Source organism: Ranitomeya imitator, chromosome 5, assembly GCF_032444005.1.
Source record: "Ranitomeya imitator isolate aRanImi1 chromosome 5, aRanImi1.pri, whole genome shotgun sequence".
In the NCBI taxonomy this organism is placed as follows: Eukaryota; Metazoa; Chordata; class Amphibia; order Anura; family Dendrobatidae; genus Ranitomeya; species Ranitomeya imitator.
The window spans coordinates 106,127,130-106,146,687 of record NC_091286.1 but is presented as its reverse complement, the minus strand read 5'-3'; the positions used below and the strand labels follow the sequence as shown (position 1 = coordinate 106,146,687).

General features: G+C 43.5%; 1 protein-coding gene across 2 annotated transcripts in view; it reads right to left on the bottom strand.

The window, feature by feature from the left end:
- Positions 1 to 19,558, bottom strand: part of ACTN2 (actinin alpha 2) — a 113,207-nt gene that overhangs the window by 30,139 nt on the left and 63,510 nt on the right. For both annotated transcript variants that reach the window (XM_069769006.1, XM_069769008.1), the window contains one exon: positions 1,615 to 1,696. In XM_069769006.1, the coding sequence (XP_069625107.1) occupies positions 1,615 to 1,696 (82 nt within the window). The remainder of the gene's footprint in view (positions 1 to 1,614; positions 1,697 to 19,558) is intronic.

Below are 19,558 nucleotides of genomic sequence, written 5' to 3'. Positions count from 1 at the left end.
GAATGGTTGGTCTTTTATCTGCAAAAAGACAGCAATTCTGGGCTTCGAGCAGAAAAGCAACAGTCCTTGAATTTTATGAGGTGAAACAACCATCATGATTGCCTTCTGAATAAGAGATATTTAATCCTAAGGCTAGATATACAGTGTGTCTGTGCTCCTAGCTTACAGTATATGTTAGGAGCTATTCCAGTCATATACTATAATGGGACCATAGGTGTCACGGGTGTGTCAGGTGTGACAGACAGTGAACCTGGATCTGGTTGTAGAAGGTCTTTGCGATTAGCTCTACAAGCACCTGCTTGATTTTTGCATCTCTGTAATTGAGTGATATCCTATTCCCTATAGGACCCAACAGTTACCTCCACTTTCTGCTGCTAATTAACTCACCTTTGCTGAAGGTTTAAATACATTCAGTTTCTTCAGCAAGGTGCTGGTGTTAGCTCAATTTCCCTCTGTCTGGGACTAGCAGTCGGCTACTGTCTTCTTGGAGGACTCTGGGAGGATTGCTGGTGTGATATATATCGGTGGTCTTCTCAAGCTAAGTGTATCCCCTCGTTTGTCCACCCTCTGTCTTTAGTAGTAGTAGGTGGTGACTAGCACTCACCTTGTCCCCTCCCTGTCCAGGACCTATCGCTAGAGTCAGGCAGGGATTAGGTTCCTGCTCAGCTATAGATGTGGAACCCATTTATGGACGTTTAGGGCAGACAGGGTGTTGTTAGATCTTCCTCAGGGTCTCCACTTCCCCCTTCCCTAGTGTTTGGGCTTCCCCCTCTCTTCCCTCGTTGTTGTGCACCTTACTTCTCCCTCATTCAGTGTGACATTAGGCCTTCATTCACCACATGGAGGCCAAAAGTGTGTTCTTTTGGGCATCTATCTGGCTGGTATGTGTCTGCATACAGTTTGTATGTACAGCAGACTGTGCTTTACTATACCGGGGACTACTACAAAGAAACGCAAACCATGTGGCAACTACTTCTTTACAATGGGTCCCTATGGCGAATGGATGCATCGGCATCTATCCTGACAGTGCCCACTGTGGGGCGTGTGTGATGGCCACAAATGTAGAGTGCACCTATCCTTAGACATTTATGGCATATCCACAGTATGCTATAAATACTTGAAAGGTGCAGGTTCTGATTCTAGGACCCTAGTTCCTAATTTGCATGCTTACATTGGAGTCTCAAAAGTCTTTAAAAGAGAAGAGGCACTAGAAAGGGCTCCTTAAATTCAGTAATGTTTTAGACAAAAACAATGCTGCACATGCTTTATAAAAGATGCTCGGTTTGCTGCTCTGTCCGAGAAAAAGATCTCTTCAAAAGATCTAGATTAGAGATTAGCGAACGTGCTGGGATAAGGTGTTCTCTGAGAATGCTCGTGTGCTAACTGAGTGTCTTCGTCATGCTGAAAAAATACGTTTGTGTCCCTGCAGCAGCATGTCACGAGGCTGTTCAACAGCAGCAACACATGCAGGGATTGCCTAACAAACACGTGGCGATGGCATGTTTTTGTGATATTCCATAAATTCAGACGCAGTCACATAAAGACGTGACGTATTGGACTTCCTGTCAGACTGGAATAAAAAACAATGTACAACATCAAGAAATGGATTCCTACCTTCGGCGTCTAACATCTTTGGTATATCTAGGTATTTTTCAGCAACGTCCATTGCTAGGTTTATGTTTCCAACAGGGTCATCCTGTGAAATAAAATTGCATGTATTGTATGTGCCATAATATAATAGTGCTATTATTGATGTTCATCTTCTGACTTTCCAGGATTAACAAAAATGTGAAATTAATTGAGTTTCAGTTAATTTCTTGCAAACCAAGTAGTAGGTCTGGAGGTAACACAATATTTAGTTGATTAATGTTATTAGCAACAGATATGTTCACGGAATCAGGCCTGTGACTAGCATTCCAGGCAGCATTATGTGGAGGAAATAAGCCAGTAGACTGGTTGTTGAATGGCCATACTGTACATGTGTTTTCTCTAATGATATTCAATTCTTAAGTTTAGTCATTCAATCTATGTCTACTTTAAAGGAGTTATTTGGGACGATTTAATTTCTTTACTATATTCTTAAGAATTTACAGGCAGGTAGTTACCAACTACCTGCCTATTGTGCTCATCTTTGATCTCTGCCAGGCACAGAGAGGTCACAGATGACTCCTTCTGACAATTCAACAGATTCCGCTAACAACGCGTCGACAGAGCAACGACTTCTCTTTTGCTCTGTTGATGGGCGTGACTGCCGATGTCATGCTGATTGATAGCCGGCTCTCTGTTGCCTAAATGCAGTGAGCCGGCAGTCAATCAGCATGATGTCATCAGTCACGCCCCAGCAACACAGCAGCCCAGAAGAAGAAAAGCTGCTCTGTTCACGAGGAGCAACTGAATCGCCAGCGCCGGGTAGAACAGGCAGATACTTAGCAACTACTTGCCTGTTATTTCATAGGTGTATACGGGAGTAAAAAAAATAAATAAAATAGTCCAGGACCACTTTTACACATGACACATTTTTGTTACACAATCCTATGAGACACCCATTACTGTTACTGAACACTAAACCATATTTTTTTTACATTTCTATTGTTATTTTAGGATCAATTATTTAGTAAAAAAAATAAATAGCCATTTGTTTTATTACAACTCCAACAACCATTTTCTCTCACATGTACTTTATATTACCAGAATCATTCTATTTGATCTGATTTCTCCAAGTTCCAAGTCATATTCTTTTTTTTTTATTGTGGAGAAAAATAATATCATGTCAATTATTTTTATGATTCTTACCGTATTTCATAAATCAATAGTATATGTAAAAATAAGAAACTTTATAGTATAACTCCTCTGTGAAATCTGCTTCTTTCTACACAAGGACTGATCAGTCATTCACAAAAATATCAATTCCTGAATAAAATCTGTATTCAGTGAAGACAGATTGTTACATTACTGAGATACCAGATGACAGTGGATTTTTAACCCCTTCAAGTATAGATATGTCATGGGTCGTGTCCCTGCCTTTGATGCGGGCTCCGTTGGTGAAGTCCTGCTATGTGTAGCACATGAAATCAGACAATCATAGCATCAAATCTCTTAAAGAGACTATTGAAGCCAGTAAAATGTAAAAAAAAAATAGTTTTGAAAATATTAAAACAATAAAACACAAAAGTTCAAATCACCACCCTTTTGCCCGATTCAAAATACCGTATATACTCGAGTATAAGCCGACCCGAGTATAAGCTGACCTGTTGTGATTTCTGTTTTCGGGCTCCCTCCTGTGGTCATGAATGGTACTTCGGCTGGTTCTGTCCATGGACTTTCTCTGATGCCTGTGGGTGTTTCTGAGTTTCCTTCCACAGGTGACGAGGCTAATTCGTTAGTGGGCTGCTCTATTTAACTCCACTTGGATCCTTGTCCGATGCCAGCTGTCAATGTTGTAGCATTGGTCTAGTTCGCTCATGGATCTTCCTGGTTACCTGTTTTCTCTAGCTGAAGCTAAGTTTCGCTTTGCTTTTTTCTTGTTTGCTATTTTTTCTGTCCAGCATGCTTATGTGAATTTTGCCTTGCTTGCTGGAAGCTCTGGAACGCAGAGGGGCGCCTCCGCTCCGTTAGTCGGTGCGGAAGGTATTTTTCCCTGCACTCTCTGTGTGGCTTTTTTAGGGTTTTGTGCTGACTGCAAAGTGACCTTTCCTATCTTCTGTCTGTTTAGTAAGTGGGGCCTCTCTTTGCTAAATCTATTTCATCTCTGTGTTTGTGATTTCTTCTTACTCACAGTCAATATATGTGGAGGGCTGCCTTTTCCTTTGGGGAATTTTCTGTGAGGCAAGATAGGCTTATTTTTCCTATCTCTAGGGCTGGCTAGTTCTGAGGCTGTGACGAGGCGCCTAGGTCATGATAGGAGCGCTCCACGGCTATTTCTAGTGTACGTGATAGGATTAGGGATTGCGGTCAGCAGAGGTTCCACTTCCCAGAGCTTGTCCTGTATTAATGTGCTATCAGGTCTTTTCTGGTGCTCTAACTATCAGGTCCACTATTTGTTCTAACCACCAGATCATAACACCGACCCCCCTAATTTTGCCACAAAAAACTGGGAAAACCTATTGACTCGAGTATAAGCCTAGGGTGGAAATGCAGCATTTACCGGTGAATTTTAAAAATAAAAATAGATCATTATTTCCCTATAGCTGTGCCATATGGTGCTCTGCACCGTTCATTATTTCCCCATAGCTGTGCCATATAGTGCTCTGCACCGTTCATTATTGCCCCATAGCTGTGCCATATAGTGCAGTACAGCTGGCCAAAAGTATTGATGCATCTCAATAGAGGGATAAGTGAAGCTCTGAGACCATTTTTTTTTATTTGCAGCGTGTTCTGTCTCACTTTTCCCCTTTACCTCTGGGTGGTTCAGAACACAGGTGTAGACATGGACATTCAAGGTCTGTCCTCTTGGATGGATAATCTCACTACAAGGGTACAAAACATTCAAGATTTTGTGGTTCAGAATCCGATGTCAGAGCCTAGGATTCCAATTCCTGATTTATTTTTTGGTGATAGATCTAAGTTCTTGAATTTCAAAAATAATTGTAAATTGTTTCTAGCTTTGAAACCTCGCTCTTCAGGTGATCCTGCTCAACAAGTAAGGATCATTATTTCTTTGTTACGTGGTGACCCTCAAGACTGGGCATTTTCCCTTGCGCCAGGAGATCCGGCATTGCGTGATGTGGATGCGTTTTTCCTGGCGCTCGGATTGCTTTATGACGAACCTAATTCAGTGGATCAGGCAGAGACAATCTTGCTGGCTCTGTGTCAGGGTCAGGATGAAGCAGAGATATATTGTCAGAAGTTTAGAAAGTGGTCTGTGCTCACTCAGTGGAATGAATGTGCCCTGGCAGCAGTCTTCAGAAAGGGTCTCTCTGAAGCCCTTGAAGATGTCATGGTGGGATTTCCCATGCCTGCTAGTCTGAATGAGTCTATGTCCTTGGCCATTCAGATCGATCGGCGCTTGCGTGAGCGTAAAACTGTGCACCATTTGGCGGTACTATCTGAACATGGGCCTGAGCCTATGCAGTGTGATAGGACTTTGACCAGAGCTGAACGGCAGGAACACAGACGTTGGAATGGGCTGTGTTTTTACTGTGGTGATTCCACTCATGCTATCTCCGATTGTCCTAAGCGCACTAAGCGGTTCGCTAGGTCTGCCACCATTGGTACGGTACAGTCAAAATTTCTATTGTCCGTTACACTGATTTGTTCTTTGTCTTTCTACTCTGTTATGGCATTTGTGGATTCAGGCGCTGCCCTGAATTTGATGGACTTGGAGTATGCTAGGCGCTGTGGTTTTTTCTTGGAGCCCTTGCAGCATCCTATTCCATTGAGAGGAATTGATGCTACGCCTTTGGCCAAGAATAAGCCTCAGTACTGGACCCAATTGACCATGTGCATGGCTCCTGCACATCAGGAGGATATCCGTTTTTTGGTGTTACATAATCTGCATGATGTGGTCGTTTTAGGGTTACCATGGCTACAGGTCCATAATCCAGTATTGGACTGGAAATCTATGTCTGTGTCCAGCTGGGGTTGCCAGGGGGTACATGGTGATGTTCCATTTTTGTCAATTTCGTCTTCTACTCCTTCTGAAGTTCCGGAGTTTTTGTCGGATTATCAGGATGTATTTGATGAGCCCAAAGCCAGTGCCCTACCTCCTCATAGGGATTGCGATTGTGCAATTAATTTGATTCCTGGTAGTAAGTTTCCTAAGGGCCGATTGTTCAATTTATCTGTGCCAGAACACGCCGCTATGCGGAGTTATATAAAGGAATCCTTGGAGAAAGGCCATATTCGCCCATCGTCATCACCATTGGGAGCAGGGTTCTTTTTTGTGGCCAAGAAGGATGGTTCTTTGAGACCTTGTATTGATTACCGCCTTCTTAATAAAATTACTGTCAAATTTCAGTATCCTTTGCCGTTGCTGTCCGACTTGTTTGCTCGTATTAAAGGGGCTAGTTGGTTTACCAAGATAGACCTTCGAGGGGCGTATAATCTTGTGCGTATTAAACGGGGCGATGAATGGAAAACAGCATTTAATACGCCCGAGGGCCATTTTGAGTACCTGGTTATGCCATTCGGGCTTTCCAATGCTCCATCAGTATTTCAGTCCTTTATGCATGACATCTTCCGAGAGTACCTGGATAAATTCCTGATTGTGTATTTGGATGATATTTTGGTCATTTCGGATGATTGGGTGTCCTTTTTGCCGTTGGCTGAGTTTGCCCTTAATAATCGGGCCAGCTCGGCTACTTTGGTTTCGCCGTTTTTCTGCAATTCTGGTTTCTATCCTCGTTTCTCTTCAGGGCAGGTTGAGTCTTCGGACTGTCCTGGTGTAGATACTGTGGTGAATAGGTTGCAGCAGATTTGGACTCATGTGGTGAACAATTTGACATTGTCCCAGGAGAAGGCTCAACGTTTCGCTAACCGCCGGCGCTGTGTGGGTCCCCGACTTCGTGTTGGGGATTTAGTTTGGTTGTCGTCTCGTTATGTTCCTATGAAGGTTTCCTCTCCTAAGTTTAAGCCTCGTTTCATTGGTCCGTATAAAATTTCTGAGGTTATCAATCCTGTGTCATTTCGTTTGGCCCTTCCAGATTCTTTTGCCATCCATAATGTGTTCCATAGGTCGTTGTTGCGGAGATACGTGGCGCCTGTGGTTCCATCCGTTGACCCTCCTGCTCTGGTGTTGGTTGAGGGGGAGTTGGAGTATGTGGTGGAGAAGATTTTGGATTCTCGTATTTCGAGACGGAAACTCCAGTACTTGGTCAAGTGGAAGGGTTATGGTCAGGAGGATAATTCCTGGGTTTTTGCCTCTGATGTTCATGCGGCCGATCTGGTTCGTGCCTTTCATTTGGCTCATCCTGGTCGGCCTGGGGGCTCTCGTGAGGGTTTGGTGACCCCTCCTCAAGGGGGGGTACTGTTGTGAATTCTGTTTTCGGGCTCCCTCCTGTGGTCATGAATGGTACTTCGGCTGGTTCTGTCCATGGACTTTCTCTGATGCCTGTGGGTGTTTCTGAGTTTCCTTCCACAGGTGACGAGGCTAATTCGTTAGTGGGCTGCTCTATTTAACTCCACTTGGATCCTTGTCCGATGCCAGCTGTCAATGTTGTAGCATTGGTCTAGTTCGCTCATGGATCTTCCTGGTTACCTGTTTTCTCCAGCTAAAGCTAAGTTTCGCTTTGCTTTTTTCTTGTTTGCTATTTTTTCTGTCCAGCATGCTTATGTGAATTTTGCCTTGCTTGCTGGAAGCTCTGGAACGCAGAGGGGCGCCTCCGCTCCGTTAGTCGGTGCGGAAGGTATTTTTCCCTGCACTCTCTGTGTGGCTTTTTTAGGGTTTTGTGCTGACTGCAAAGTGACCTTTCCTATCTTCTGTCTGTTTAGTAAGTCGGGCCTCTCTTTGCTAAATCTATTTCATCTCTGTGTTTGTGATTTCTTCTTACTCACAGTCAATATATGTGGGGGGCTGCCTTTTCCTTTGGGGAATTTTCTCTGAGGCAAGATAGGCTTATTTTTCCTATCTCTAGGGCTAGCTAGTTCTGAGGCTGTGACGAGGCGCCTAGGTCATGATAGGAGCGCTCCACTGCTATTTCTAGTGTACGTGATAGGATTAGGGATTGCGGTCAGCAGAGGTTCCACTTCCCAGAGCTTGTCCTGTATTAATGTGCTATCAGGTCTTTTCTGGTGCTCTAACTATCAGGTCCACTATTTGTTCTAACCACCAGATCATAACACCGACCCCCCTAATTTTGCCACAAAAAACTGGGAAAACCTATTGACTTGAGTATAAGCCTAGGGTGGAAATGCAGCATTTACCGGTGAATTTCAAAAATAAAAATAGATCATTATTTCCCTATAGCTGTGCCATATAGTGCTCTGCACCGTTCATTATTTCCCCATAGCTGTGCCATATAGTGCTCTGCACCGTTCATTATTGCCCCATAGCTGTGCCATATAGTGCTCTGCACCGTTCATATTTCCCCATAGCTCTGCCATATAGTGCTCTGCACCGTTCATATTGCCCCATATCTGTGCCCTATATGCTCTGCATCGTTCATACTGCCCCATATCTGTGCCCCATATAGTCCTCTGCACCGTTCATACTGCCCCATATCTGTGCCCCATATAGTGCTCTGCACCGTTCATACTGCCCCCATATCTGTGCCCCATATAGTGCTCTGCACCGTTCATACTGCCCCATATCTGTGCCCCATACAGTGCTCTGCACCGTTCATATTGTCCCATAGTAGTGCCCCATATAGTGCTCTGCACCGTTCATACTGCCCCATATCTGTGCCCCATATAGTGCTCTGCACCGTTCATATTGTCCCATAGTAGTGCCCCATATAGTGCTGTGCACCGTTCATACTGCCCCATATCTGTGCCCCATACAGTGCTCTGCACCATTCATACTGCCCCATATCTGTGCCCCATACAGTGCTCTGCACCGTTCATATTGTCCCATAGTAGTGCCCCATATAGTGCTGTGCACCGTTCATACTGCCCCATATCTGTGCCCCATATAGTGCTCTGCACCGTTCATATTGTCCCATAGTAGTGCCCCATATAGTGCTCTGCACCGTTCATACTGCCCCAGAGATGCTCCACATAAATCTGTGCCGCTGCTGCAATAAAAAAAAAAAAAGCCATACTCACCTCTCTTGATTGCAGCTCCCGGCGTATCGTTCCGGCGTCCGGTCCCGGCGTCTCTCTGCTCTGACTGATCAGGCAGAGGGCGCCGCGCACACTATATGCGTCATCGCGCCCTCTGACCTGAACAGTTAGAGCGCAGAGACGCCAGGAAGATGGAGCGGCGCCCGGCGGCTGGAACGGGGACAGGTAAATATGACATACTTACCTGGTCCCGACGTCCGGCTCCCTCTGCCTATCCCACGGTCTCCGGGTGCTGCAGCTTCTTTCTCTATCAGCGGTCACCGTTACCGCTGATTAGAGAAGTGAATAGGCGGCTCCACCCCTATGGGAGGTGGAGCCGCCTATTCATTTCTCTAATGAGCGGTCCCACATGACCACTGATAGAGGAAGAACTGCAGCACCGAAGACCGTGGGACGGCAGGGGGAGCGTCAGGATCGCTGGGACTAGGTAAGTATACCTCAGCGCCCTCACCCCCTCACCCGCCGACCCTGCCACCCACCTTGACTCGAGTATAAGCCGAGAGGGGCACTTTCAGCCCAAAAATTTGGGCTGAAAATCTCGGCTTATACTCGAGTATATACGGTAAAACAATACAAAAATTACACATATTTAGTATCGCTGCGTTCAGAAACGCTCGATCGGTAAATGGCATAAAGAGAAAAAAATTTAAATGCTAGAATTTATTTTTTTTTGTCCATTGTAACATTGCAATAAAATGCAATAGTAGGCGATCAAAACATTGTATGTACCTTTAAAATGGTATCAATAAAAATGGTCAGCTCAGTGAGCAAAATATAAGCTCTCACCCAGCCCCAGACCTCGAAAAATGGAAACAATATGGGTCTGAGGAAATGGTGACTTTTTTGTTCCAGACAAATTTTGAATTTTTTTCTTCACCACTTAAACAAGAAATAACCTCTAAATGTTTGGTATCTGCATACTCGTACTGACATGGAGAATCATATTGGCAGGTCAGTTTTAGAATTTAGTGAACATGGTAAATAGAAAACCAAAAACAATTGTTGAATTGCGCTTTTTTGCAATTTCACCACACTTAGGTTTTTTTTCCCCTTTTCCAGTATACTATATGGTAAAATCAATGGTGTAATTCAAAAGTACAATTCGTCCCACAAAAAAAACAAGCCCTCATACTGCCATACTGATGGAAAAATACAAAATTATGGCTCCTGGAAGAAGGTGAGGAAAAAGGAAAAATAAAAAATTATGCAGAGGTGAAGGAGTTAAGATTCTATGTTGAAGGGAGTATGGAGGAGGAGGGAGGAGCTCTACCTCTGCCCCTCCCCCTCCTTCTACCATCTCCCCTCCACATAGACTCTTAGTAGCAACTGTCTTCTCCAATCTCAGTAAATAGAAAGTCTGTTTTCACTGAAGACAAATTTTACCCATGAACTGAAAAATATTTAGAATTGAGAGTCCTCAGTGGTTGATACCTTTTAATGGCTAGCTGAAAAGATGGTAACAAATTGCAAGCTTTCGAGACTACTCAGGTCTCTTCATCAGGCACAGACTAATACAAATTCTGAAGAATCACATATTTATACACAACACAGCAGAAAGATAATGCAATGGATAAGACAGGTGACGTGAAGCAGAGCTATCATTATGGGAGAGGGATAAACAGTTATGTCCATAAATATTGGAACAGTTCATAGATAAGGAGTGTGAAAGTTTTATTGTCCTCTGATTGGAGTCTGGTTCTGTGTTGTGATGCCCCCACAAGGTCTATGTTGTGTATAAATATGTAATTCTTCAGATTTTGTATTAGTCTATGCCTGATGAAGAGACCTGTGTAGTCTCGAAAGCTTGCAATTTCTCACCATCTTTTCAGTTAGCCATTAAAAGGTATCAACCACTGAGGACTCTCAATTCTAAATATTTTTCTATTTACTGGCTAACACGGTACCAAGATATATATCCTTCCTGTATCACCCATGAACTGAGAATTTGAAAGAAGCAAATTTCTCTGATAAGACATATTGCACATTTTCTTATATTTATGGGTACTATTGCTTTATAAGATCAAAGTTAAAATTACAGTTAGTGTTTAAACTTTCCTAGTGAATCAAATGGAACTCAAGAAAACTTGCGCAAAGTATGGCCCATGGGTCACATTAGACATTTCTGCTCTTTCTATCAGGCCTGAGGACCACGAGTGAAAAATGACTTGAAACTGTGGCTCATGGATCCCACCATATGACTGACCATTGCAAGGCATTTCAATTTCACCGGTATCTGTATCCTCGGAATTCAGTACTGGTGAATATAATGGTGTAGTAGGGAGGCTCAGTATAGCAGTCGCGATGTTGTCACTAGATTGCGCCGGCTCAGCAGAGCCTCAGTCCATATGCTGCACAGGCTAGAGTAGCATCAGATAAAATGTGGCTAGGTGAGTAGTTCTATACTTTTAAAAAACGTTGTCAGACAATAGCTGGGGGAAACTGAGGGAACCATCATACAGTGTGTAGGGAGCTGTGGGGGCCAATACACAGTGTGTAAGGAGATGTGTGGTCAATCATACCATGTATGAGAGAATAATACTGTGTCAAGCTGTGGTGGCCATCATACTGTGTGTGTGGGGGAGTTGTGAGCTCCATCATACTGTGAGTTTGTGGTGGTAGGACATCATACTATGTATAGGGGAGATGTGGAGTACACCATTCTGAATGTGGGAAGATGTGGGGTTAGAATACAGTGTGTAGGGAGATATGGGGTTCATCTTACAGTGTTGGGAGCTGTGAGGTCAATCATACTGTGTGTGGGGCTGTGAGGTCCATAATATTATATGGAGGGGAGCAGTCTAAGGGCCATCATATTGTTGGTGGGGGCTGTGGCAGCAGGATACTGTATGTTTTGGGGCTGTGGGGTTCATCTACTGTGTACTGAAAGTTGTGGGGGCCATCATACTGTGTGTGGGAGCCACCATATTGTGTGGGGGAAGCTGTGGTGGCATGATACTGTATGTGGGGTTTGTAGGGTTTATCATACTGCCCCAGACTGGTGATTTTTCTTTTAGCATAATTGCTCAGATCACTCCCTAATGTCCCATGAAAGTGCCAAACTTTCTAGCAAAAGATGAGCCTGATCTTCTGGGTTTTGGATTCCCGGCATGTAGAATGTGATCACAAAACCCTCCATGGCCACTCTCATAGTATGGATTATCTTGCGATGTTGCTTTTTGCACTATCCCACGGCTGCTAAATACTATAATAAGTGGTAAATGAACGCTAACCTCCTTAGAGAGGTTACTTTTCAGTCATCAATTAACAAACAATGCAGCAGTACTCGGTAAGTGAAAAGAGTGAGATCTCGTGCTTTCACTGTGCGAGTGGCAATGGTAGTTTATGGGATCCTGCTCCGCATGCCAGGATCCCAGTTCCAGTATCTAGTAAATGTTGAGCCCTATTAAGGGACATAAAGACGTGTTCTGCGCAATTTGGTTAACTTATATTTTGCAAAATCACTAGTCTGGGGCTGGCCCCTCTTTCATCAGATAACAATGCAAAGCCTCAGACTGGTGACTCTTTAAGTTATCTGCCTTTTTAAAGAATAACTTAATGATTACTGGTGTTGTACCGCTGGGAACAGTGGCCTCAAGAGCGAGGCTTTAGAACAATCAGCACTCGGATATTTCCAGCAGTTCCATAGACAATAAATGGGGAAGTGGTCGAACAAGCGGACCTCCACTCCATTCACTATGGAGCTCTGTATAGCTCAGTTCTCAGGTTCTAGAGTCCCATTCTCGGGTTCTTTGGGGTTCCTACAAGTTGTTTCCTTAGTGAACATTAAAGGGGTGGTCCGATGGCAAAGCATTTTTCTATCTATTTAGCGTCGTAGTCAAAGCTATTTTCTATTATACTTGCTTTAAAAATTCCCTATCGTACCCTAACTATACCATCTAACAGCTGTTGTATTTCTTTTCTCTACTTCCTGTGTGATGACGATCCATTTGAGTATCCCAGTGCATGCTGGGATACCCAAACAAAGCGTCATAAGGGGGAGAGACTGCGGCTATAGTCACAGCCCCTGCCCCATCTCTGAAACAAAGCTCTATCAGTGATGCTAGTTTCAGGGGCTGATCGCTGCTCTGTTCCTCAGTGTTTCCCTTGTGCAGTGTCTCCTCCATTGTTCAGTGCCCCCCCCCCCCGTACTATGAGCACAATGTCCGGTCTGTTGTCGGCTTAGATGAATAGTAATAAGCCGGCAGCAGAGCGGTGTCACTATACTCAGCATGCAGGAGACTAGCGCCACCCACGCAAGTGACATCACTGGTCTCTGCCGGGTAGAGTAGCACCACTCTGCTGCCGGCTTTTTACTATTCATCTGAGCCGACAACAGACTGTGCACTCATTGCACATGGTACAGGGGGAGATACTGCACAAGGAGACACTCAGGGACAAAGCATGGACCAGCCACTGAAATGAGCATCACTGATAATGCTTCATTTCACGGAGGGGGCAGAGGCTGTGACAGTGACCGCAGCCTCTGTCCCCTGATGATGCTTCGTTTTAGTATTCCAGCATGCACTGGGACACTCAAATGACTCATCACACAGGAGGTAAAGAAAAAAATACAATAGCTGTTAGATAGTTAGTTAGGGAATGGTAGGGAATTTTTAAATCAAGTATATTAGAAAATAGCTTAGATTATGAGACTAAATAGATAGTGAGTTAAGAGAAAAATGCTGTGCCTTCAGATCACCCCTTTAAGTTGTTGCCTGACTTGTGGATAGGGAATGACTTAATATTTTGGGAATAACTATATAAATTAATATACAAACTGTGAGCTATGGCATGGCGTCCCTGTTGGATATAGTTTAATTCTGTATCTGGCTTGGACAAATGCTTCATGATTCCTCTTTTAGTATTATATGAGCCTCACGTACCACAGAGAAGTAAAGATTAGGAAGCATTCACTGGGATTATGCTGTATAGACAGGCTATGATATCAGTCCTGCCAACACACTTTGCTTCTTAAAATAGGGTAGTGATGAAGTGGGAAGCCTGATCGGTCAGAATAAAATGAAGTAATACGGGAGAGGTGTAAGCAATAAGCATGGGCATATACCGTATTTTCTGGTGTATAAGACGACTGGGCGTATAAGACGACCCCCAACTTTTCCATATAAAATATGGAATTTGGGATATACTCGCCGTATAAGACGGGGATCATCTTATACACCCAGTCATCTTATACGGCGTGTGGTTCCCAGGATCTGGAGGAGAGGAGACTCTCCTTCAGGCCCTGGGATCCCTATTCATGTAAAAAAAAAAGAATAAAAATAAAAAATATGGGATATACTTACCCTCCAAAGGCCCCCGGCTCTCAGCGGTGCAAGCGGCGGCCTCTGTTCCTAAGGATGCAGTGAGTGAAGGACTTTCGATGACGTTGTGATCATGCGACCAGTCACGCGACTGCGACGTCATCGAAGGTCCTTCACTCACTGCATTCTTAGGAACGGAGGCAGACGCTTGCACCGCTAAGAGCCGGGGGCCATCGGAGGGTAAGTATATCCCATATTTTTTATTTTTATTCTTTTTTTTTTACCTGAATATGGATCCCAGGGCCTGAAGGAGAATTTCCTCTCCTTCAGACCCTGGGAACCATACAGGACAGCTCCCTGCACACGCCGCACCCAGTGTATAAGACGACCCCCGACTTTTGAGATGATTTTCAGGGGTTAAAAATTCGTCTTTTACGCCGGAAAATACGGTACTTTAGTCATTTCAACTTGGTAATTCTGTTTTCGGCAAAATAACAGAAAGCAGCCAAAGTACGGTAATATATTATCACTAAAATAGTAGCTTATTTTGTATTTCCACTTTTCATATACTGTATATCCATTACCATTCCTTCATATAACTATAAATAAAAGGGAAACATTTATGCCATTTCCAGTACAGCAGCTGTTATTGGGGAAGCACAATTTGTAGGATCAACAGGTAATTAGACTTTTTTATTACTGTGTGTGTAAGGCCATGTTCACCCGTTCAATATTTGGTCAGTATTTGACATCATTATTTGTAAGCCAAAACCAGGAGTGGGTGAAAAATGCAGAAGTGGTGTCGTGTTTCTATTATAATTTTTCTCTGACTGTTCCACTGACAGCTGCTGACATCAAGCCCACGAGCCTTTTACCCCGATTGCCAATGCACCAGGGCAATCAGGAAGAGCCAAGGCTAAGTGTCAGAATTGGTGCTTCTAATGGATGTGCTAATTCTGGGGCGGCTGAGGGCTGGTCTGATTTCCCTGGGAAGGGACCAATATCCATGGACCTTATGAAACTATTAATATTAGCCTGCAGCTGTCTGCTTAGTCTTTGCTGGTTATTAAAAATAGAGCTGGTTATTAAAAATAGGGGGGACCACATGTAATTTTTTTAGGATCCCCCTTTTTTAATAACAAGTAAAGGCTAAGTAGACAGCTATGAGCTGATATTAATAGGCTGGGAAGCTACAAGGTTATTAGGCCCTTCACAGACTGATAATATAAGCTTACAGCTGTCTGCTTTCCCTTAGCCAGTTATTAAAAATATGGGGGACCCCACGTCATTTTTTTTTATAACTAATGTATTTATTTAATCGGTTAAATAAAGCTAAACACCCTTTAGTTAGTTTATTATACAGCTCTGTCAAAAATTAAGAGACCACTGCAAAATGTTCAGTTTGTCTGATTTTTCTCTTTATAGGTATATTTGAGTAAAATGTAAATTGTTCTTTTAGTCTATAAATTTCTGACAACATGTCTCTGAATTTCCAAGTACCGTAATAGATTTTGTATTTTTTTTCTGACAAAGAAAAATGGTCAAAATAAAAAAAAATCCAGTGCTTTCAGACCTCAAGTAATGCAAAGAATACAAGTTCATAACCATTTAGAAACAACAAAACTAATGTTTTAACTCAGGAAGAGTTCAGAAATCAATATTTTGTGGAATAACCATGATTTTTAATCACAGCTTTCATGCGTCTTGGCAGGCTTTCCACCAGTCTTTCACACTGCTTCTGGCGCAAAAATTTAAGAAGTTCTTCTTTGTTTAATGGCTTGTGACTATCCATCATCCTCTTGATTACATTCCAGAGGTTTATAATGGGGTTCAGGTCTGGAGATTGGGCTGCCCATGACAGGGTTTTGATGTGGTGGGCTCTTAATTTTTGCCAGAGTGGTATGTAGGGGGTTGCGACATTCAATTTCTATATAAGTATCGTAGCTACAGTACCTAGTCTACCTATCGATTCTATATTAATATTCTATCTATTCTATTCTGACAGTTTGGGCTGTGAATTTACTGTACTTGGCTGATGAAATGTCAGGTTTCCCTTCAGATGGGTGCATAAAAATCAGATGCCGCACGCATGGCCCGTGTGCAAAGTGATTTGTTTTCACACACATTGACTTGCATTGGTGAGTGCGATACGACTCTTGCATCCAATCACAGCATGCTGTGATTTTTTTTTTCCTCAGTCCGATCCGAGCTGACAAAAAAACCTCACAGATGAGCGCTGACTCATTTAATAACATTGATCAGAGTGCAATGCAATGTTTTCTCGCATTGCACTCCTCTGTATTATACGCCAGTGTGAGTCCTAATGTTGAGTCTAGACACCTCAGCATAGAGAACCTACATTGGAGATATATGTTAGGGGGACCTCCCAATGTGATACATGCGGTGAAAGTCAGCAATAGGTCACTCCCAGGGGAAAATGGGAAATAGTGTACAGAGTAGAATAAGCTTTTCATACGGCTCACCAGGTAATAAAAGGTATACTGACATATATTGACCTGACAGAGATCTGATGTACAGTATAATACATTTATACTTTACCAGGTTACTCGAGCCCTGAGGATGTAATGTTGTTACTGTACAGTAATGTATCATATCATAGTCTATGAACATTGCATTGGGTGGCTCCTGTTGGCTAAAGCTGCAGTATCCCATTGTCTTAACATGGGGGTCACTCACAATAAACTATTAGTATTATGTAGGTCCCTCTTATAGTGCCCAACCGCACTGACCAGTCACAGTATGGACTCCATGAGACCTGTCCACCGCAGCCAAGCTGCAATGCCACATACAGGCAGGTATGGAGAAAAAAAGCACCAATGTTTTTCCACTCTCTCAATATAAGTCTATAAAAGCCTTGTCCCGAGTACGCTGAGAAGTGACTTCCAGCCCACCCAGCAAACAATGAAACACACCGGCCAGTCACAACTCCGGTTACATGGTGTAGATGAAGACGGAGCCCTGCTGGGAACAGCTGAAGAGGGAGACCAGAAGTGTCTTACTACACACAGGACCATACATTGCAGATACCTATCCGGTAGTGTAATAATAAAGAAAAAAAAATTGGAGTGGTACTTTAAAGGTAGGTGGTACGTGTCAAAGTAACATCCATGTGAATGCTAGGACTCCAGGTTTCATAGCAGAACATTGCTCAGAGTATCACAATGCTTCCACAGATAGCCTTCATATTTCATCCTGGTGCCCTCTCTCTCCAGAAAAAGAAACATTTGCTTTATGGTCAAATTCTGATCCTCACCTACCCACTTTAAAGAATAACTAAACTTTTTTTTTTTTTTATGAATTTTATCCAGCATGGAATATTCTGAAAACTGTGAAAATCGCTTTATTAGGGGATTTTTCTTAATTCCTGTAAAAAATGTGGCCTCCACATCCCTGCTTTTCCCTATTCCATTTACCTGTCTTCAACTGAATTAATATCAGAATGTACTCATTGGGAGTACAGATGATGGCAGTGAAAGTGTCAGCATCTTACTCTTCATCAAAGTGTTATGGCTCCTTTCTATCATAGGAAAAAGTAAGTCTTTTGTGGAATCAGATTAGACTGGCCAGCCTTGGTTGGGCATATATTTACCATTATTCCCCCTCGCGGACCACCTCTGGAGCATCTAGCCGCAGCACATGGGGAACACCCCACAAGATATGCTATTTTGGAGATGCTCTCATCCGGTCACATAGCCACGAAAGTAGAAGTTGCCCATTTTTCCTGCTTCTGACCAGTCAGCATCATTAACTGTTCACTTTGTGCCTAATATTCCCTTGATATTTGCAAGTGTAAGGAGATAATAATTGGTATTCACTTGTCCTGACAGTGGTTTTATTGTTTTAGATGATCAGTGTATACACTGGAAAAGTGGAGATGAATTTTGTTAATACATTCTCTTGACGTTGATCTTGAGTTACAGCGTGTGTTATATCCCAGAGCTGCTTTCACAATTCAGAGCTGAAAGGTCCCAGCATTCCTTGGTGGTTTGTTTCCTTGTGGTTTGCATATCACAAATTATAATTTACGACAGGCACTGTACAATAATGTGACGTGGGACTCCTTTTCCCATTGCATTATTTAACTAAGCTGTTAGACAGGACCTGTCAGCAGGATATTTGACCCCTAGCTAAAGGTACAAGTGTAAAACCCCCTAATATGTATTACATTCATACCTTTTTGTAGAATTTCAATGGGTCATTTTTGAGAAATCTATATTTTTATATTTTTTATATAGTTTTATTCTCAAGTGCATTGGTGCTGACACTTAACATTGCTCTGCTGTACTTCACTGCCCACTGCCAACCACCGGTCAATGATTGACAGGTCACTCTTGTGCATTGGTGCTGACACTTCACTTTGCTCTGCTGTACTTCACTGCCCACTGCCAACCACCGGCCAATGATTCACAGGTCACTCTTGTGCATTGGTGCTGACACTTCACTTTGCTCTGCTGTACTTCACTGCCCACTGCCAACCTCTGGTCAATGATTGACAGGTCACTCTTGTGCATTGGTGCTGACACTTCACTTTGCTCTGCTGTACTTCACTGCCCACTGCCAACCACCGGCCAATGATTCACAGGTCACTCTTGTGCATTGGTGCTGACACTTCACTTTGCTCTGCTGTACTTCACCACCCACTGCCAACCACCGGTCAATGATTCACAGGTCACTCTTGTGCATTGGTGCTGACACTTCACTTTGCTCTGCTGTACTTCTCCGCCCACTACCAACCTCCGGTCAATGATTGACAGGTCACTCTTGTGTATTGGTGCTGACACTGCACTTTGCTCTGCTGTACTTCACTGCCCACTGCCAACCTCTGGTCAGTGATTGACAGGTCACTCTTGTGCATTGGTGCTGACACTTCACTTTGCTCTGCTGTACTTCACTGCCCACTGCCAACCACCGGTCAATGATTGACAGGTCACTCTTGTGCATTGGTGCTGACACTTCACTTTGCTCTGCTGTACTTCACTGCCGACTGCCAACAACCTCTGGTCAATGATTGACAGGTCACTCTTCCGCTGGCAACCTGTCTCCCTCGGCGAGCTTCTGATTTCTTTCAAAATGAATGTTCTGGTTCCTGCAATTTCATCAGGAGCTCACCGTACAGGCACAGCCCCTTCTGATGACACGTACCTAACCAATGCCTGCACAGGGAAGGCAGGTCCATGGGAGAAGTGTGAACTGCAAAGAATGAACAGAGGCCAGCAGTGGGCGGTGAAGTACAGCAGAGCTGGTGAGTGAAGTGCCCTTGAGAATAAAGCTCTAAAAATAGATTTCTCAAAAATGTACACTTGTACTTTAAAGGGAACTTGTCACGTGAAAAAATGCTATTAACCTGTAGATATGGGGTTAATCTGCAGAATGTTAGCGTTTTGAACTTGCTCGGCCCCAGCACTTTGAGCCCCGTTGCTTAGAGGAAATTAACTTTATTCCTCCTGGCAGCGTAAAGCGTTCAGTCACACAGTTTTTCGAGTGTGAGTTCAGTCATCATTCTGTGTATAGAGAGCAGTGGCTGTAACTGCACCCCCAGCACTGACTGATTGCAGACC